Genomic DNA, 22,451 nt, shown 5'->3' on the forward strand with positions numbered 1-22,451 from the left:
TGTGTATATATATATATATATATATATATATATATATATATATAAGGGGAAGTTGTGTTGACACTTAAGAGAGCAGTGCTGGATGGAGAATCAGGCCTGGCTCTCATTTTGATACTGAATAAAATTAGAAATAGCTTGATCCTGAGAGAGTGTATTGGAGCTGCCTTACAGATAAGTGTCCCAAATGGTCTTCTCCTCTTTAGATTTCTACTTATTTCTCACCACAGTTGTCAGTTAAGCCACAGGATAACTGCAGACTTTTCCCCATAAGAGAAAGGCTGCAACATAGAGGGTGTATCATTCAAGGCTCTTACATGGAGTGTGCATCACTGAAGGCTACAACATGAAGGGTGAATCACTCAAGGCTACACCATACAGGGTATTTCATTCAAGGTCACAATAGGAAGAGTGTTATCATTCAAGGCTATAATGTGAAGGGTGCTGTATTTAAGGTTACAATAGAGAGAGGGATGCATCATTCAAGGTCCAGCTCTAAAGAAAAAAATGTCCATTGATGGACATCCTCCCTGAATTCCTGAACATCTTCCAATGGAAACCACCTCTTCAACTGTAGTCATGAGAGGAGGATCTCTTGGGAGATGAAAGAGAGAAGAAAAAGAAAGCTTTCCTCCCTTTTATTAAATATACTGGAAAATTCAGATTTTATGGTCCTGCAAGAATGTGAAAAGATGGAAAAGAGTTAAGTTTCCCTAATGTTAACATTAGCTCAGGATATGTCAAATGTAAATGAAAATTATTGCCCTTGTTTCAGAAGAAGAAAATGTTTGACTAAGCCTCCTTTATGCTAACTTAGTCCCTGTCTTGAATAGTGCCTCCCCACAAAATCTTGTTCTTGAGCTATTATGCATCTATGGAAATTCACCTCAACTGCTCTCTCCTCAAGTTTGCATGTTCCACTGTACTCAGTCTGCCACTATTAGCAGAATTGATCATCTCTCATGTGAGCCACTACTATAACTGCATATATTTCTGTGATAAAATTTATTCTACCATATTTCAATTATTTGATGTATTTAATACATTATTTAAATGTATCCTGTAGTATTCAAATTACTATTTGCCATATGAAACTACAATTGATAGGGTTTTTAAGTGTCAAACATTCAACTTCATAGAAAACTATTTTCACATATTTGCTTATTAATTTTTGATATCATAAATGTACAATTTGATAAATGTTTACTCGAAGTAAATCATCCCCAGGCTTGTTAAATTGTCTGCATTGATAGCTATTGCTAAATTCTACAGAAAACACTTCTAACATTGGATGTTTAAATAAAATAATTATGTCTAATGCATCTAGTAATTGTAGAAATGTTCAGCCTGATTACATGAAGTAAGCATGATAGTTTTAATATTTATTTAGCAGAAGAGTAATTGAAATATCAGTTCTCTAGAACAATCAGGAAATGTATGCTTTGTGCTTTTAAGCTTACGCTAAACAGATGACCATACTCAAATGAAAGACAGGGAGAGGTAGAAGAAATAGCTAAGAACTTGAAAAGATGGTCAACAAAGCAATGTCTGCTTCCTTCATAAAATTGTGTTTAGGGAATATTCACAATTCAGCTTGTATACAATAGTAATTTTGAATGTATTTTTAAATTTATTTTTTCAAAATAATGACAGTAGCAAAAATTTTACATAGCCTGTATTGAATTCACACATTCAAATGAGGCTTTACCAGTAATAATGGGGGTTAATACAGAGCTAGTGTTTGGCATTTGACTTTATCTTAAAGGAGCTAATTGCTCAATGAATTACAGAAGACTTATACTCTTTTTATTTTTTCCTGGAAATTAAAAAAGGAAAGCTTTACTAAATATTGACATATATATTTACTCCAAATTTTACATTAAGTAAAATAAGAATATCTCTAGTAGCTTAGTTAACATCAACAGAAAGCTTCAAAGGATGATTCTGAAAATGGCAGGCAAAATTTCTTTTTATTGTAGGCAATTACTTAAACTGGAAATTTGGCTTTATGCATAATAAGTCATGTGGGTAAAACATCCACATTGCAGTTAGGCTTCCAGTATCTAGCTTTTATTTATTTTTTAGCAATGACATTAACAAGATTTTGCCAGGTTATAAAACTGAGGGCTTTCTTGAGAATTATTTATAGTTTCCGAGCTGAATGGCAGAGCGCACGTAGACACATCTGAAGGTAGATGGCTGTATCTCCCAGTACTGGACCGGGTTGCTGAAAAGACTCACGCCCGAATAAGAAGCCTTTTTGGTGTTGTGTCCAGGTGGGCAGAAGTCACTTGATCCAACTACAGAGATATTGTTGTTATGAAGGTAGACAACCTGCAACATGAAACAATAATTATTATTCTCTAAATGTTGAGGCCCTGCAGCTAAATAGTTTATTCTTTTTAATATATTTTATCCTTCACTTTTTTTTTTTTTTGAGACAGGGTCTTGCTGTGTCACTCAGGCTGGAATGCATTGGTGTGACCCCAGTGCATTGCAGCCTCTGCCTCCAAGATTCAAGCTATTCTCCTGTCTCAGTCTCCTGAGTAGCTGGGACTACAGGCTCATGCCACTACGCCCAGCTATTTTCTGTGTTTTTAGTAGAGATGGGGTTTCACCATGTTGGCCAGATTGGTCTCAAACTCATGACCTCAAGTGATCCACCCACCTTGTGTGATTACAGCATGAGCCACCATGACCGGCCCAACTTTGAATACCTAACTACTTCTCAGACAAAACTTTCAATTTCTCCTTTCTTTTATAAAATTTGTTTTTCCCTTCCTAGTCTTGTCTTCCCCATCTCAGTAAGTTGCATGCCAATCATTTCAGATGTTCAGGCTATATGCATTGTCATTTTCCTTGAGCTCCAATTCTCTTAGGCTCTCTACTCAATCAACAATTCTTGCTAGCTCAGCCTTCAAAATGTACACTTAATTCAGTTCTTCTCTCCATGTCTACTCCCACAGCCTTGTTCAAGTCACCATTCTTTCTTCCCAAATGATTGAAGTTGTCCTGATTATTCTTCCTTCTTTCCCCTTTACCTTCCTAAATTCTATTTTGTTTGAGCTCTCAGAGAAATTGCTTTAAAAAGTAAACCAAATTACATGTTCTTTGCCTCAGCACTTCAGTGGTTTCCAATCTTATGCAGAACAATAAAATCCAAAGTTCTCACAGGGGCCTACAAATCCTACATGATCTAATATCCTTTTACTCTGACCTTTTCCTTTACTATACAAGCCAATCATCTGGTCTACTTGCTGCTCTTCTAATGCACAAAGCATGATCTCTGCTTAAGTTATCAACAGCATTTACTCAAACTGGAATGATCTCTAAAGCATCTTCAAAGCTTGCTGCCTCATGTAATTCACTGTTTCTTACTAGAGATACCTTCCTTGACCACACCATTCTGCCATTCTCTGGGGCAGAATTACATTAAATTTCTTTATTTTTCTTCATAGCATTATCAATATGTAGCATATTATGTTTATTTGCTATTGTTTGTTTCTCTCCTCTAAAGTAAAAGCTCCATGAGACAGGAATGGTTCTGATTGTTTATGGCTGCATTTCCAGTACTAGAACAGAGCAGGTGTTCAATAAATATATGTTGAATGAATAAAATGTTATTTCATATACCAGGTCTACATGACTATATTGGGTCTACATGAAACATTATGGTTTCAGGGTAAAAATACATAAACCTTTTAACAAAATTATATAGAATGAGAAAGTGCTATGTAGTGAAAAAGAAAAAGAGAGTATAAAGTACTGGAATTGAAATAATCACAAACTCCAAAAAGTACTTAAATATTTAAATGTCACAGCATTTAGAATAAATTTGTTAAACCTAGGAAGTTTTAACAAATGTGGATTTTATGTAATACATTTTACTCAATGAATATAGTGCTATATAATTAATCATAATTTTTTTCTGAATTATGTTTTACAATCATATTTAAAATAATGGTAATTTGTCCACAGATTTTCTTAGGGTCACTAAATATAAGACTTATACAAAGAATGTTAGAAATAAGTTTACACTTCCACTCTGGGGATATGAATTCTATAGGTCAAGAAGCAACTTATCCAAAATCATACAAGCTAGGTTAGAATATAACGCTAAGACAACAAGGTCTAAAGTGAGCTATAAAACCTATGAAGTACTCCCTTACAAAATAACTTGAAACATTGCTGTACCTCCTAGGACATTCACATTCATGTGCTGGTTAAAATGACTTTGTTTTTGTAAGAGTTTAAAAGCAAACTAGTAGATGTCATATAAAAACAGAAAGAAGGAGTATTCAAGTGAAAGCAACACTTATATGCATGGTTTATGAGTCTCAAATTTTGAAAGTTTCTTGTTGTCATTTACTATCCTCTATGTTCCAGCAAGTAAAGGAAGGGGTGTTTGGTGACCACTTATGGCTAATATTGAAAACAAGAGAAGAAAATATCAAGACATAAGTATTAGTCTGTGTAAACAAAATAAAAGTAGATTCCAATCTCATTCTATGGGGTCAATATTCTCTAAGACTAAAGCCAGACAAAATTCATCACAAGAAAAGTGTAATCAAATATCTCTTATGAATATGGACAAAAAAACTTTAACAAAATATTAGAAAGCTACATTTCACAACATGTAGAACGATTATATACTATGGGACCAAACATGATTTATCTCAGGGTTGTAAAATTAGTTTAACATATGAAAATCAATCAATGTAATACAGTCTATCAAAAATATAAAGGCCAAAACTCGCATGATTATCTCAACAGATGCAGGAAAAACATGTAAGAAAAAACAACAACATTCATAATAGGTGCTTTCGGTAAGCTTGAAATAGAAGGGAACTTCTTCAACTTGATAAAAAGCATCTATAGAAGACCTGTAGCTAGCATCATAACTAATGGTAGAATGAATGCTCCCTCCTCCTAAACTAGCAAATAAGGCAAAGATGTCTAATTTCATTACCTCTATTCAACATTGCACTGGAGATTTCAGCCAATGTAATGGGTGGGTTGGGGGCAGAGAGGGGTACTAAAAGAATCCAAATAAAATAATTAAAGCTGTCTATTTGTGAATAATATATCCTGAATATAGACTATCCAAAGGAACTCACAAAAATCACTGTAACTAAAAACCAATTTAGCATAGTACTAGGATAGCTCAATACATAAATATCAATTATACTTTTATACATTAGCAGCAAACCAGTAAAAAATTAATAATTCAAAACATCATCAAAAAGAATGAAAAAAATGTAGAAGAATTGCAAGATATATATGCTAAAGATGACAAAGCCTGTTGAGAATAAGAAAAGAAGATATAAATAATCCTTGTATATTGGAAGGCTTGATGTTATTACTATAGTAATTACTATAGATTCAAAACAAAGCCCTCCAAGAATATTTTTCCAGAAATGAACAAGTAAATCCTAAAGTTTATATGAAATGCAAAAGAACCAGAATAGCCAAAATAACTTTGAAAACAAAACAAAACAAAACAAAGTTGGAGAACCTACATTTCCTTTTTTATTTTTTTGAGATGAAGTCTCACTCTGTCGCCCAGGCTGGAGTGCAGTGGCACGATCTTAGCTCACTGCAACTTCCGCCTCCCAGATTCAGGCAATTCTCCTGTCTCAGCCTCCTGAGTACCTGGGATTACAGGTGTGTGCCACCATACCCAGCTAATGTTTGTATTTTTAGTAGAGACAAGGTTTCACCATGTTGGTCAGGCTGGTCTTGAACTCCTGACCTTGTGATCCACCTGCCTCGGCCTCCCAAAGTGCTGGGATTACAGGCATGAGCCACTGCGCTCGGCCATAATCTGCACTTTCTAATTTCAAAAGTTAACCTAAGGCTACAATAATTGAAAGGTACAATACTGTCATATGACTAAACATATAGATAAATGTAATAAAATTGAAAGTACCCCAAAACCTAAAATGCAATAAAATAAATAAATGGGAAAAAAAAAATTGAAAGTCCAGAAATAAACTCTTACATTTATGGTCAAGTGATTTTCAACAAAGAAGCAAGACAATTCCTTGGAGAAAGAATATTGTTTCCCACAAATGGCATTGGGACAATTGCTATCCACATATAGAAAATGAATTAGACTGTTATACCATATACAAGGATTATCTCAAAATTGGATTATAAACCCAAATATAGGAGTTACAATTATAAAATTTCTAGATGTTAAAGTATTCTCAGGTTCTACACAAAACTATGGTCTATGAAAGTAAACAAAAGTGATAAAATAGATTAATAATCCCCTGTGGCTGGAGATGAGATACCATCTCACTCCAGTTAGAATGGCGATTATTAAAAAGTCAGGAAACAGTAAATGCTGGTGAGGCTGTGGAGAAATAGGACTGCTTTTACATTGTTGGTGAGAGCATAAATTAGTTCAACCATTGTGGAAGACAATGTGGTGATTCCTCAAGGGTCAATAACCAGAAATACCATTTGACCCAGCAATCCCATTACTGGGTATATACCCAAAGAAATATAAATCATTCTGCTATAAAGACACGTGCACACATATGTTTATTGCGGCACTACTTACAATAGCAAAGACATGAGACTGACCCAAATGCCCATCAGTGATAGACTGGACAAATAAAATGTGGTACATATATACCATGGAATACTAAGTAGCCATAAAAGGGAATGAGATCATGTCCTTTGCAGGGACATGGATGAACTGGAAGCCATCATCCTCAGCAAACTAACACAGGAAGAGAAAACCAAACACTGCATATTCTTACTTGTAAGTGGAAGTTGAACACTGAGAACACATGGACACAAAGAGAACACATGGATACAGATAGGGGAACAAAACACACAAGAGGTGGTGGGGGGATGAGGGGAGTGAACTTAGAGGATGGGTCAATACGTGCAGACACCATAGAACACATATATCTATACAACAAACCTACATGTTCTGCACATGTAGCTCATATTTATTTTTTAGAGAAAATTTTAAAAAAAGAAAAGATAAATGAGGAGGCCATGTCAAAATGTGCAGGAACTAGACCAAAGAAGCTCCTCCCAGTCAATTATTGAATAATTTGAAAATTAAAATTAATAATGACAGTAAAAAAAGAGAATTTTGATTTTACTTGTGTCTTCAAACTCCCCCTACTCACTATTGCACCACCAATACCACCACCCCTACTGAAAAAATATCAGTATTAAAAAAAGACTTTAAGTTTCATCTTCATACTTCTAAATCAAACACTTTATTGTGACCTAGCTAATGTAAATTGTGCTTGATGATTTAATTTTAGTTTATGGGATTTTGTCATAGAAATTCTAAGACACTGAGCAAAAAAAAAAAAAAAAAAAAAAAAGTTCTAAGGAGAGCTTCCTGCCTCCTAGCATCCCACAGAAGAGGGGTTTGCTCTCTGGATATTCCTCACATAAGCAGTGGCTTTGCATTACCTGGATGTACTTATGCTCTGCCAGCCCAGGAGGTACTCTGGTAAGCTTGTTGTTGTTCAAGTGAAGCTCCCTCAGATGAGGTGTGTTGGCCAGAGAGCCGTTTTCGACACCAGAGATGCTGTTGAAACTCAGTCCCAGCCTACAACAGAAAGCAGAAATAAAAGCAAATACCAACATGGATGCCTTTCTTACAAGCATTGTGAAATTATCAAGTCTATAGGAAAGGACATTTTTTGTTGTTGCACTTACTGTTTCTAGTTGTTGGAGTGCTTTTTCTAACCTTTATGAGCCTGGACAAAACCCATTTATTCTTAAGGTCTTGGCTAAAAGTTATTCTCTTTGAGATTCATCTGACAGAATGTGATTGGATACAATCTCCTATTTCTTATAAAACCCAAATTCCAACATTCAATTTTGGACTACCATATTATTGGAACACAATATCCCTAATAATTTATTTTTCAAAACTGTTCACTTATTCAAACATCTATTTGCATATTTAATAAACAAATGGTCTCAATAATTTATTATATGCATGATATTATACTAGGCATTGTGAGGGACAGAGGTCTCATGGGTCAAAAACCACTTTTCCCATCAAAGAATATTTCACCTTGTAAGGGAGTTGATTATACATACACACACACACACATATACATATATATATATATAAAATTATAAGACATTATAATTTTCTTTTTACTTAATAAGAAAAGTAAGAGAAGGTTGTCTGAAAACCAATTTATATTTTTGCAGAGGATACATTATTTTCATACATTATTTTCTTCCTACTTGTTCTTAATAACCAATTCAAACATTTGTACCGTAAAAATTGTTCTGAGATCAGTGGCTGTTTCTTTCATCTTTTCAGTTTTTATTTTCAGCACCAAAATATTTCTCATGTTCCAATATCAATTAGAAATAAACAACATAAGGATTTGATGGTTTAATAGACAGCTTTTCCTGGATTTGTTTCCAAAAAGAAATATGTTTGATAAATTCAGGAATTGAGAAAGTTGTCTGACCAATTATGTATTCTGTTCTAATTTAATAAATGAAATTCAAAGTTAATTTAAAGAGATATCTGAATTTCTGTTGGTGTCTTCAAAGTTTCTGAGGTCTTAACTCCTTGGTTTGATGCAAAGCATATGATATCAATATTAAAGTACAGAATGTCAAATGTCATAACACTTTTAGTGCAAAATAAACTTTTTCTAAGATGGCACACATTTTGAGAATGATTTTCTATTTAAAAACTTTAGAATATTGTTTATTTCTACTACAATTACTACTACTGATAATAACAAATAATAAAAATGGTACTAAAGTCAGGTCTACACATTAACCAAGGCAATGTATCTGTCTACATTTTTCTGCAGCTAAATGAACCTAATCAATGAAGAAGGGTAGGTGATACATAATACTATTGTGAAAAATGTTTTCTACATTACAGGCCGAAATTAAAAGATGTGAATGAAGGATGTCTTATTACCTGAGACACCACAGTAATGTAGTATAACTACAGTCACGTGCATATGCACACTTTCAACCCTCACCAACTACTGGGCCATTGAGGAATAGCTATAGAAATTGGAAAAGCCGCATTACACATCCATTTGGTCTCATGTATTTCTTAAAGATTCAAAAATATATTTTATAATTACTTATCCACCTTGAAATTTATACATAAAAACAGGAATGAGTAAATTTGGCATGATACTGTGTTTCTTTATAGGAACAGTCAGCAATATGTACAGATCAAGAAGAACATAGTGTTGCTGAAGACAAATGAAAATCTTTGCCAGATGGAAGTTATGTTTGAAAGCAGGACAAGTACTAGTATCACTTAGTTTTTTAAAAAAATCATGAAGAAGGGCTAGCAAAAACAACAACAAAAGCTTTCCTTTTGATGATCTACATCAAATGTCCAGAGATATTTTATTTTAAACTCCTCAGAGAAGAGGGGTTTAGAGAATCTCATAACTATTAAAATAGTAATTTGTGTAATACTCAATATTTCTATGTCTCAGTAGATTTCATTTTAATGCATTTTCAAATTCTGGACACTGTGTTATAATTTACACCTCCTTGTTGAGGCAAAGAAGTTAGAACATATTAAATGCACATGTTGATTTAATTGAAAACTTTATAAAATATAACTAAACAGTACAGTATTAATAAAATATGAAGCTGATCTTGGTGGTTTTAGTAAGTGTACTAGTTAATTGGCTTTTTCTCAAGAAATAATTGGATATGCTGAAGTTTCAGATTATTAGAAACCAGACATACAAAGAAGAGCTGGTACCATTCCTTCTGAAACTATTCCAAACAATACAAAAAGAGGGAATTCTTCCCAAATCATTTTATGACACCAACATCATCCTGATTCCAAAACCTGCCAGAGACTCAACAAGAAAAGAAAACTTCAGGCCAATATCCATGATGAACATAGATGCAAAAATCTTCAATAAAATACTGACAAGCCGATTGCAACAGCACATCAAAAAGCTTATCCACCATGATCAAGTAGGATTCATCCCGGGGATGCAAGGCTGGATCAACATACACAAGTCTATAAATGTAATTCACCACATAAACAGAACCAAAGACAAAAACCACATGATTATCTCAATTGATGCAGAGAAGACCTTTGACAAAATTCAACAGTGCTTTATGCTAAAAACCCTCAATAAGCTAGGTATTGATGGAACATATCTCAAAATAATAAAAGCTATTTACGACAAACCAACAGCCAATGTCATACTGAATGGGCAAAAACTGGAAGCATTCCCCTTGAAATGTGGCACCAGACAAGGATGCCCTCTCTCACCACTGCTATTCAATATAATATTAGAAGTTCTAGCCAGAGCAATCAGGCAAGAAAAAGAAATAAAGGGCATTCAAATAGGAAAGGAGGAAGTCAAATTGCCTCTATTTGCAGACGACATGATTGTATATCTAGAAGACCCCATCATCTCTGCCGAAAATCTCTTGAAACTGATAAGCAACTTCAGCAGTCTCAGGATACAAAATCAATGTGCAAAAATCACATGCATTCCTATACACCAATAACAGACTTAAAGAGAGCCAAATCAAGAACAAACTTCCATTCACAATTGCCACAAAGAGAATAAAATACCTAGGATTACAACTAACAAGGAATGTAAAGGACCTCTTCAAGGAGAACTACAAGCCACTGCTCAATGAAATAAGAGAGGACACAAACAGATGGAGAAACATTCCACGTTCATGGTTTAGAAGAATCAATATCGTGAAAATGGCCATGCTGCCCAAAGTAATTTACAGATTCAATGCTATACCCATCAAGCTACCAATGACCTTCTTCACAGAACTGGAAAAAACCACCTTAAACTTCATATGGAACCAAAAGAGAGCCTGCATAGCCAAGTCAATTCCAAGCAAAAAGAACAAAGCGGGAGGTATCACACTACCGGACTTCAAACTATACACAAGGCTACAGTAATCAAAACAGCATGGTACTGGTACCAAAACAGAGATATAAACCAATGGAACAGAACAGAGGTCTCAGAGGCAACACAACATATCTACAACCATCTGATCTTTGACAAACCAGACAAAAACAAGCAATGGGGAAAGGATTCCCTGTTCAATAAATGGTGTTGGGAAAACTGGCTAGCCATGTGCAGAAAGCAGAAACTGGACCCCTTCCTGACACCTTACACTAAAATTAACTCCAGATGGATTAAAGACTTAAACATAAGACCTAACACCATAAAAACCCTAGAAGAAAATCAAGGCAAAACCATTCAGGACATAGGTGTAGGCAAGGACTTCATGACCAAAACACCAAAAGCATTGACAGCAAAAGCCAAAATAGACAAATGGGACCTAATCAAACTCCACAGCTTCTGCACAGCAAAAGAAACAGTCACTAGAGTGAATCGGCAACCAACAGAATGGGAAAAAGTTTTTGCAGTTTACCCATCTGACAAAGGGCTGATATCCAGAATTTACAAAGATCTAAAACAGATTTACAAGAAAAAAACTAACAAGCCCATTCAAAAGTGGGCAAAGGATGTGAAGAGATACTTTACAAAAGAAGACATACATGAGAACAACAAACATATGAAAAAATGCTCATCATCACTGGTCATCAGAGAAATGCAAATCAAAACAACATTGAGATACCATCTCACGCCAGTTAGAATGGCTGTCATTAAAAATCTGGAAACAACAGATGCTGGAGAGGATGTGGAGAAATAGGAACACTTTTACACTGTTGGTGGGAGTGTAAATTAGTTCAACCATTGTGGAAGACGGTGTGGCAATTCCTCAAGGACCTAGAAATAGAAATTCCATTTGTCCCAGCAATCCCATTACTGGGTATATATCCAAAGGATTATAAATCATTCTACTATAAGGGCACGTGCACACGAATGTTCATTGCAGCACTGTTTACAATAGCAAAGACCTGGAACCAACCCAAATGCCCATCGATGATAGACTGGACAGGGAAAATGTGGCACATATACACCATGGAATATTATGCAGCCATCAAAAACGATGAGTTTGTGTCCTTTGTAGGGACATGGATGAACCTGGAAACCATCATTCTCAGCAAACTGACAGAAGAGCAGAAGATCAAACACCACATGTTCTCACTCATAGGCGGGTGTTGAACAATGAGAACACATGGACACAGGGAGGGGAGCACTACATACTGGGGTCAGTTGGGGGGGAATAGGGGAGGGACGGTAGGGAGTGGGGAGCTGGGGAGAGATAGCAAGGGGAGAGGCACCAGATGTAGGTGATGTGGAGGAAGGCAGCAAATCACACTGCCACATGTGTACCTATGCAACAATCTTGCATGTTCTTCACATGTACCCTAAAACCTAAAATGCAATAAAATAAATAAATGGGAAAAAATAAAAATAAAAAATAAATAAAATGGATGCTACAGTTAAAAAAAAAGAAACAAGAACAGCAGAGAAATGTAGTACAGTCAAAAATCAATCATCATGTTTTTAATTCTCATCAGATAAGCACTAATATACCTAGCTATTGTTCTGATAGAATGTCATGAAAGAACATTATTACTTAGCCAAATTATTCAGTCCTTTTAGGCCAGCTGCATCAACTTTGGTGATTTTGTTGCCATCAAGGTGTAATTCAGTAAGGGAAGGAGGAAGACCTGGAATGTGGAATTAAAGATATTAAATTAGGAGATAAATATTATAAGTACAGAATGTGGACAGACTTAATGAAGACATATGCCATAAATTTTATAAAAGACATACGGTTCCAAGGGTCAGTTTTACTTATCACCTTTTTTTTCATCTGAAGTAGTGCAAGCCCTTGCTATTTTTATCTTAGGTTGACTTTAACAAAAACATGGATTATTTTTATCATGTGGTCGACATTTGTTCTTGGAATAGAAGAACTGAAGCCAATGCTGACTCTCATTATTCTCTTCCACCTTTGTTAATGGGTGAAAACTGACGCTGATAAAATATAGTAATTATAAAATGAGAAGGTCTCTATTTGAACCACAATGAAGAGATTATGTATAAGTTAAAACCATATGAAAACTTAATTATTTCATTAATGAGCATCATTAAAAATTAACACTGATATGCTGTGCTGGTCTTAGCCTTAATTGACTCTGCCATAAAAACATCAGATACCTCTGCAAAATGTCTTTGTGGAAACAACTAACATTTACTTATGTCTATTAAATCCAGAATGTCTATGCAGGAGGAGGACAGAGGTCTATAATCAAGTGATCTGCCATATGTGGAGCACCTGGGGGAATAATTTTAGATCCAAAGTACCCACTAAACCTCTGGATAGTACTTGAATGGCTGTGATTTCCAAAGATTATTATAAATATAAGAATTTAAATATTTTATTTTCATTTCCTCCTAGCATCTGAGGATGTATTACATTTTATACAGCTTTTATAATAACATATTGTTCCACTTAATAGTAATAGATACAAAGAAAATAGCAAACTGGTGACGTGCAGAAAAAGCATCTGATTGGCAGAAAGTCTTGGCTATTTGTCTATAAAGACACAGAATTGAAAAACCATAGGTTTCCTTTGGCCTGAAATTTTTATCACATCACATTGAATTCTGTCAATATTGTCTATTAGACAATAGTTTAGTCCTTATTTGATTTGAAAATGATTTTTAGTTTCCTATGGTGGCATATTTTGTGTGGTAGCTGCTAGGAAAAGAAACATTTATTTATTGCATATCTGTTATGCATCAAACATTGATCTTGGCACTTTTCCTACCTTCAAATCCTTTAAGTCTCTCAAAATATAAATTATTGGTCACTAGTCCCCTTTCAGATAAAGAAGTAAGAATCAAAGTTACAAATTTAGCAGATGGTCTATCTATTATGTAGGGAATGCAATATGCTCCTAGATGGCAAAAAAAAGAAGTTAAAATAGCATGTCCTTAACTGGAGGAAATAACAATTACATTATTCTTATACATAAATATTAGGAAATCACAATCACTCTGGGAATAAGGCATTTCAACCACTTGATTCTCCTGAGAATAAACAAATATGAATTTTCAAATACCACCCTAGTGGAAAAAGTATGTATATAACAAATACACATCCTTTCTTCCCTATTGCCAAGAAGATATATGTATTTTTTTTTAATGCAGTGCCTCTAGTAGACCAATTGCTATCACATCCATCACTCTTACTTAGTTTCAAAATGTCTCCCTTTTTTAGATATCAGTTTCCCAAATGTAGTTATAGCTAGGAAGAAGTTTGATTTGGGGAGAAATCTTTGCAATAGGTTTGAGATAGACAGATTTATAAAGTGCATCATTAGCTTCTGCCACTGTGGCATTGAGTTAGAGAACCAATACTCTAGTTCTTTATTTGTTTTTAATTTTCCTTTTTTAAGATAAAATATATTGAGGCTTAACGCTGGGCCAAATACTGTGCATGTACATTGCAAGCCTTACTTCTATGTAGTAATTCTTACAATAATTCTAGCAAATAGGTATTATTAATACCGCCATGTAAGTGATAACAAACCTGAGGTTATAGAAATGCAGAATAATTATCCTAAAGTCACAATACAACTAAATAAGTGAGTTAGGTCTCTCACCCAGGCTGGTGTAAGAGTATGATTTTATAGCCTCTACACTAAATTCTACTGCCTTTCCATTTCCATGAATGATGGGAGAAAATATCACCAGGAGGTTGTTGATGTTCAAGCATAAGTATCCCAGCCTAAGCAAGGTGAAATCATGTATTAGGTAAGCATAAAGATGAATGAAAAGGAGGACTTAATATGGCAACAGAGTGAAATAGTTGAACACATGAATTCTGGTATTAGCACCATACAATTCCATCTCTGCTGGTTCCTACCTCTAAGAACTTAATCACAATTTACTTTACCTGTTTAAGTTTCATTTTCCACTCTTATAAAACAGGAATGATAATACTACTATATAGGGATGTTGTAAGAATCTATAAAAGACTCTATGACAAGCATTTGGTATGATACCTGGCACTAAATACATGCTTAAAAAAATCGTAGTCACTTAATTTTTCTGCTAAGTTGTAGTAAAGAAAAGCAAGCTATAAATGATGAAGAAAGAATACCTGGGATAGAAAGACACAGGAAAGCAAGGGAAAACAGAACCTGAAATGATAAAATGTATTACTGAAGGATATTTTGGAGGATGCATTAAGAAGGAAAGCGAAGTCTGAGATTGTGCTTAATATAAGTCATCTGGTAACATGAAATAAATTTCAGTAAGAATTTTAGCAAGTTCTATCTATCTGTCTATCTATCTATCTATCTATCTATATCAATGCCCAATTTATATCTACTTGAGATATAAATATTTTATTCCTGCACTGAGGATAGTGAAAGGTCACTTGCTACATGGAACAAATTGAAGACTCAACATGAAAGTTCTTTCTAAACTATAAATCAGTCTTTATCATCTATATATCTATCTATCCATCCACCTGTCCTAGTAGTTGCTACTAACAAAGTCAAAAGCAAGCTTTGTATTCAAAAGACTATGGAGAGGGTAAGGAGCAGTAAGAAAGCATCCTATGGAATATGTACTCAAAGGAGTTGAATTTCTGTAAAAGAACAATAAAGGATAACTGGTGTTTTCTGTAGGCAGATACCTACATTTTTTACGCAGTCAAGAACAAGGCATCTAAGTTGAGAAAGGGACAGACTGAGGGGAAAACTAGAGAATATAAAGGGGCTTTTGTGAGACTGAAAAACAGAGCAGGGACAATGTACAAGGTAGAGGAATGTATTATTGGTGGTTTGATGCCTTTTCTGATTCACCAAGAGTGGTTTTTATGTCTCTCCTGGGTATCCCTTGGAACGATGAGCTTAGCCTTCGGATTATGTGGTTATTGCTGTGTATTTTTCTGGCTGGGTTTTAGATAGTAAGCTCCTAAAGGCATGTAGCATATCCTATTCACTGACCTGTCTTCAGTGTGTGGCACATTGCCTATACATACTAGTGTTCAGACCACCTTTAATGAATAATAGAAAGTTATATTAAGCTCCTACTTATCTATATGCTAAATATTTCTCTATTTATTTAACTTTAAAACAACTCAACGAAGTGGATTGCAGTATTATCTCCACTTGACAGATAAAGAAATAGAGAACAGATGAATAACTTTTTCAAAGTCATTGAACTGACTCCAAAATCTACATTTTTACTACAACCACCACTATCATTCAGACATTAATAACCGGAATGTCTTAAAAAAGAAAAAATTCCCTAAGTGATTGCAGACTCAAGGTAAAAACTGGATCAATTTCAGAATACTCCCATATCTCCATATCTCCCATATATCTTTTATTTACAAACACCAAGGCATGCTACTTTTAAAAAAATCAATGCACTTTTTCTTTGTAATCTCACAATATTATAATATGAAATCACATAATTAAGTTATGTCTTACAGTAGACTTTAACTGGAGTCTACCCATCTCTACAGTGAGCCCGGATGACCCATTGGTCATCCAGTTGAAAGCACCTCCAGTAAGAGAGAATTTGCTGGAAATAAGTTTGCCCACTTAGGTGACAGTTCAAATTCCCACAACGTTTTCTTTTTTTTAATCGAAGTCTTTGAATTTAAATTTTTCAAAATGTTTTGGAGAATATTCTATCACCTTGAGGAATGCTGGTGATATTGGTATCAGCAATGCGGATGTAGGAGAGCTTCTTCATTCCCTGGAAAGCCCCATTTTCAATTCCTGAGCTCTTCAGTGGGTTGGTGCCCAGTTCTACAAATATAATAAGTGCAAGGCTTTTAGAGGACATTTTAGGATATTACTAGTCACTGTAGTATCTGTTTCAATTAGAAATCTATAAAAAAAATTGGGATTAATATCAACTTGACTAAAAAACAAAAGTGAAAATTAAAGGGCATGCTCCTCAGAAGAATAGTGAAATGAGATAAAACTTTCGCTTATTAAAACAAACAAAAGCCAACCAAACAATAATGACTTATGAAAAATACTATTAGTGAAAGCAATAAGAATAAAATTATTTAAGATGCATACACAGGCTTGCCCAGAAATCAATTAAAGCAAGTTTACAAATCCCATCTTATGTTATTTATTACTTTCCTAAGATACTTTAAAATTTTGTTAAAGAATTTCAATCTAGCATTTTGTAAGCCAATAATAAAATTACAATTTTTACCATGTTTAGTGAAACATTATAACATATTTTTAAAACAACTGATTTATGAGTGTTTAGAATACAACGGGTCCCCAAAATGGAAAAGTATCTCAAAATATCTGTAGTTAAGCACTATATAAATTCATCTTTGCATATTGAGCATGTGGTAGGGTAACTTCAGTCCTAGGGTTTTCTCCATATACTCAGATACTCAAAGACAGACAATAAAAATATCACTAGAAGGTCCGGATTCAAAATCCCAATTTCTCTTGGCCCTGCTCTTATAAATAACATAGGCTCCAGGCATGCAGGTTGTAGCTAATTTACCTTCCTGCACCTAAAACCCAGTTGAGGTCTCTTAAGGTAAAACTGGAGTCTTAAAATTATAAAAATGTCTGTACCTATGACAATCATCTGGTTCAGTCCATTGAAAGTAGCTTTTCGCACTTTGGTGATCTCATTCTCATGGGCACGCAGCTCCTGAAGAGTTTTCGGCATTTTTTCTGGCAATTCCTTCAGGTGATTCTTGGACAGATAAAGTCGTTCCAACTTCACCAAAGGTGTAAATGCTCCAGGGCTGATTTTGCTAATTTTGTTGTTGACAAGAATCAATGCCTGTAGTAAGGGAAGAAAAACATCTTAAATCCAAACTTTCCACATATATATCAAACAAGTGAATGCTTGTCAGTCCATTCTTAGGGCTACCAGAGAAATCTAGAAAATTGCAAGAAATCAGAAAAAAATAAAAAATAAAATAAGCAAGATTAGGCCAGGTGTGGTGGCGTGCATGTGTAATCACAGCAAGTTGAAATTAATCCAGGTGTGATGGCTCACGCCTATAATCCCAGCACTTTGGGAGGCCGAGGTGAGCAGATCACTTAAAACCAGGAGTTTGAGACCAGCCTGGCCAGCATGGCAAAACCCTGTCTCTACCAAAAATGCAAAAATTAGCTGGATGTGGTGGTATGTGCCTGTAGTCCCAGCTGCTTGGGAGGCTGAGGCAGGAGAGACACTTGAACCTGGGAGGCCGAGGTTGCAGTGAGCCTAGGTTGCACCGCTAAACACCAGCCTTGGTGACAGAGCAAGACTGACTCAAACAAACAAACAAAAAATGTATAATATGAAGATCTGAAAATCAGGAATGAAAAGGAGGGAAGTGTAATAAGATATGTAATTTATACATCAACATATATACACCCTATACAAACAGACATGTATGTATATGTGCATGTGTATATATATATATAATTTTTAAATAATAATTGAAATGACCCAAGATACCTGAAAATAATCATTACCACAGATATCCATCCCCCAGTCAGCTTTTTAACCTAAAAGTCTATCTTCATTGACTGTGATCACAGATTCTACTACACAAGATACCAATTTACACTATCACCAGCAATGCAAGGAACTAAAATTTTCCAGCAGCCTTGCAATATTTGTTGTTATCTTTCTTAAGAGTATGTCCAAAATAATATAATGTTGTAGCTCATTGCTTTTCTTTGTATTTCCTTGTCATTTAAAAAGGTTAAACAATTTTTCTTTTATTTTCCTACCATTTATTGTATTTTTTGGAGAGAGGAGATTGCCTGATCACAAATACTTCTTGTGCTTATTAAATTTTAATATATTTTAATAATTGATTTAGAGAATAAAGATATAGTCAATATAGTACAGAGAGACTTAACATAGTTTCTCCTGAAGTTTTTTGCCTTTTTTTAGGTGTAAAGGTTTTATATGACAAATACAAAGGTTTTATATGACAAATATGTTAGTATATTGGGTAATTATTTGGTTTTTATTTCTGAGTTCCCTTCACATAAGAAATTACCTCTAATTCATTATTATTATACTTATAACTATTGGTAGGCCTATTTTTGGACTAGTTTATTCTTTTTTGATTATCTGTATGTCTAATAAAACCACATTGTTTTATTAAGGCACTTTATTAACTAATTTTAAGAAACTTAAAACAATTTATTATGGTCTAAGAACTTTGCATTTTCAATTGTTGCATATCTTTTGCATATATGAGAATGTGGAGGGGCAAAAAGGGACCTGTAATAGGACGGCATGAACTTTTGCCCTCCCTGTCCTATTACAGAAATAGAAATGCAAGAATGTTTTCTAAAGGTAATAGCTGATTAATTAATCTATGTACATCCTCATATAGTTCACATTATTCAATAAATTAAAACTTCTTATTAAGTAATATAATCTTTTAACTAATCATGAATGATGCATTGGTTGATTAATGCAAAATCCTAACACATTGGGGTGAATAACTTCAAAAACTCATAGGAGTTAAGGTCATAAAAATTTGACATTAATAAACAAAAATTCAGAGAAAAGCCAGAGCCTGCTTAGAGTGAGGTGACATATATCATTATAAGACATCCAACATTGTGGGTGCCTAATGAAAAGCATAAAGGAGATATTCAATTCCTATCCATGGAGGAAAATTTTAAAAGTGTAATGCAATTAAATGTATTAAACATGATCTGAAAACTTTGTTTTATGTTAAATGTTTTTGAAACCTGACTTCCAATAACATTTTTTTTCTTCAAAGCCACGTATGGAGGGCTTACACTGTACCAAATATTGTCCTAAGGGCTTTTTGGGTGATTGTCATATTCATCGGCAATTATTAGTGTAAATACTCAAGCCAGAATTCTGAGTTTAGAATCTCAAGCTCTGGCTCATATTTGGTCTGTGACTATGAGCAAGTACCTTAACCTTTCTGTGGCTGTTTAAAGAAGATATCAAGTGTGACTAGCTCATAAAAAGTTATAAGAATTAAGTAACTTAATGTATATAAGGTACTAAAACAGTGCCTAGTATATACAGTAATTGCCAAACAAGTATTTGCTTTTATTCAGTCTTTGACAATTTTTGCTGATTTTTAATTAAAAAAATCTTTCTTACTTGACTTATGAAGATTAAGCTTCAATTAAAAGAAAATACATTAAATGTTGGCATTACTACACTTAATTTCCCATTATTTTACAGAGCAAATATGCAGTTTTTCCTACTATATATGTATAAAATTACTCTTATGCAATACATACCACTCATAATGAAGCACAGACAGGGAACTTGATTCTGTTAAATTCTATTTTAATCCTTGCTGAATTTTCATTTCTTTCCTTCTTAAGTATGGCTTTGCTATCTAAAATTATGATGTTTATTTGCATAATAACAAGGATAAAAAGGATCATGAATGAAAGAGTAAGAGAAAAATAGCTGTTTAACATCCTCTGAATGGTTGAAGTCTCTAATGAACTCTCTTTATTCATCTGTTGTATACTTTGAAGAAGAAAGAAAGAGATTGTCAAGATGATGGCTGCCTAAAAACATACTTAGAAGGAGACTTAAGAAAAGAAAGAACACATTATTACAAATGCCAGATTTAATGAGAATGCCACAGACACTAGATGTCTCTTATTTAAGGATATAAAGGGCTTTTTTTTAAACATACTCAGATTATACTTAAATGAACAGGAAGTTGAGATGAGAGTTACGTTTCATTGAGATGAGAACATTTCATCCTTTAAAAAAGTAGCTATAAGGCAAACTTGTGCAAATAAAAGTTTTTAAAATATTTTAGTAATCTAAATTTAATAATATTTTTTATGGTCTCCTTTTTAAACTTATACCAATGGTACCTTAAATAATCATTGATAAATCTTACTGGTTTCACCATCAACTGACTCCCAGTGAAACTTTAAGGTGAAGGCAGGGAGTTGGTGAATAAGGTTCTAATCAGTGGAAAGAGACCCAAAGGTCGGAGCCTCCAGCTTGTTCTTACCCTTCATTGTTTCAGCTGTTTCTTTCACTCTAGCCAATTTGTATTTGTATTTGTCTGCTTCTTTTTTTCTTCTGCCTTTGCTTTCTTCTTATTCAGAGAGCCCTTTTCTCTCTGCCTTTCAAACTTCTGCTGATCATCTAAAACTCCTTCCTTGCATATTCTCTCAAAATTGTATCTGGTAATTGGAAAAATAATGATGCCTAATTTTTTCTTTTACTATGTCACTATTTATATTGCTGTTATATTGTTGGACACATCAATAAGTTGATCATGGCACTGTTTTATCTGACATTTTTTAAATGATTCCATGTAGTGTCTCAAAATTTTAGAAAAAAAAATTATTTCTTCCTTTAAAAAATATAGTATATTTTCTTCGAATGGATACATGTTTACTGCTTTTCCCATCTTGGCTGCTGGGGAAAGTTTGTAACTAAATTGTATCTTGATTATAGTAACTCTGTAATAATTATGACCAGTCCTATTTTATATTACATTATTTCCCCTGTAACAGTATTTTTTATTCTAAGGTATATCAGATGATTTCTTTATTTATCTTGTAGTAAGTATTGCCTATTTTCATGATATATCACCTCAATTATTTTCTATAATGACTAGAATAAATAAGTAGATATGAAATTAGAGTTTGGTATGTTTATGCTCCCAACGTTAAGAATGTATTCCTATGACATTCATTATGCAAAGCTGTGAACTCCAATTTACACAGGCAGGTAACAAATCATGAGGTAAGTCTTTATTTTCTGAAAATTCTAATACATTAAATTTTATTTTGAATGTTGAATAAAAATCTGCTTCCCTAAAATCTACTCACTAGGACAATTCTGTTATCTTGTAGTTGAAGCAAGTAAATACAATTCTTTTTGTTCAACATGGCCCTTCAAATATGCCACTAGTGACCCTCATCACTCAATTTAGACATCCGCCTCTCCATACACTGTGCCTATGGGACCTAATTTCCAGATTCTTTACTTCCATAATCATCTATCTCTAGATGTTCTTTAATGCCTTTCTTAAAATGCCAAGAACCAGACTCAATACTTCAGAGTGATCTACCAGAATGGAAGCAGGTACAGTGAGATTTCCAGAGTATATATTTTGGACATTGAAGTCTGGCTTACTTTTATTTAATGTGCACTCTTGTTTTGAGGGAAGAACCACATCACATTCATCCCAGGGATAGACAGCTGGGCAAGAAAATGCATTTTATAGTGATTCTGGTATTACATGTGAACAAACAGTGCATTTACTCTTATAGGTTGCCTTAGCAAGGGTTGCCTCTATTTTATTAGGTTGGTCATTCTTCTTGTACAACATATTCTCTCCCAACTGCCTCTATATTCATTCTTTGCCTTTTTGGGGGGCCCTTCTTCATGTCCCAGGAAGCTGACCTCTGGGGAATGCATCAATCAAATGGCCTCGTCTTTCTGTCTCAAGTAGATGCAACCATAGGAGATACAGGCAGGAAATTAGGAAGTGGAACTATAGTCCCCCAGATC

The 22,451-nt window shown here is 34.2% G+C and overlaps 1 protein-coding gene across 3 annotated transcripts in view; it reads right to left on the minus strand.

Moving 5' to 3' along the window:
• Positions 1 to 1,604: 1,604 nt before the first annotated feature.
• The window catches only part of DCN (decorin), a 38,431-nt gene continuing 17,584 nt past the window's right edge, over positions 1,605 to 22,451 (minus strand). For all 3 annotated transcript variants that reach the window (XM_032297508.1, XM_032297525.1, XM_032297518.1), the window contains exons 4-8: positions 17,528 to 17,741; positions 16,613 to 16,726; positions 12,523 to 12,616; positions 7,444 to 7,582; positions 1,605 to 2,331 (exon numbers count right to left, since the gene is read on the minus strand). In XM_032297508.1, the coding sequence (XP_032153399.1) occupies positions 2,137 to 2,331; positions 7,444 to 7,582; positions 12,523 to 12,616; positions 16,613 to 16,726; positions 17,528 to 17,741 (756 nt within the window). In that variant the 3' untranslated portion in view covers positions 1,605 to 2,136. The remainder of the gene's footprint in view (positions 2,332 to 7,443; positions 7,583 to 12,522; positions 12,617 to 16,612; positions 16,727 to 17,527; positions 17,742 to 22,451) is intronic.

Source organism: Sapajus apella, unplaced genomic scaffold (assembly GCF_009761245.1).
Source record: "Sapajus apella isolate SASKATOON/1434 unplaced genomic scaffold, GSC_monkey_1.0 scaffold2, whole genome shotgun sequence".
Taxonomy (NCBI): Eukaryota; Metazoa; Chordata; class Mammalia; order Primates; family Cebidae; genus Sapajus; species Sapajus apella.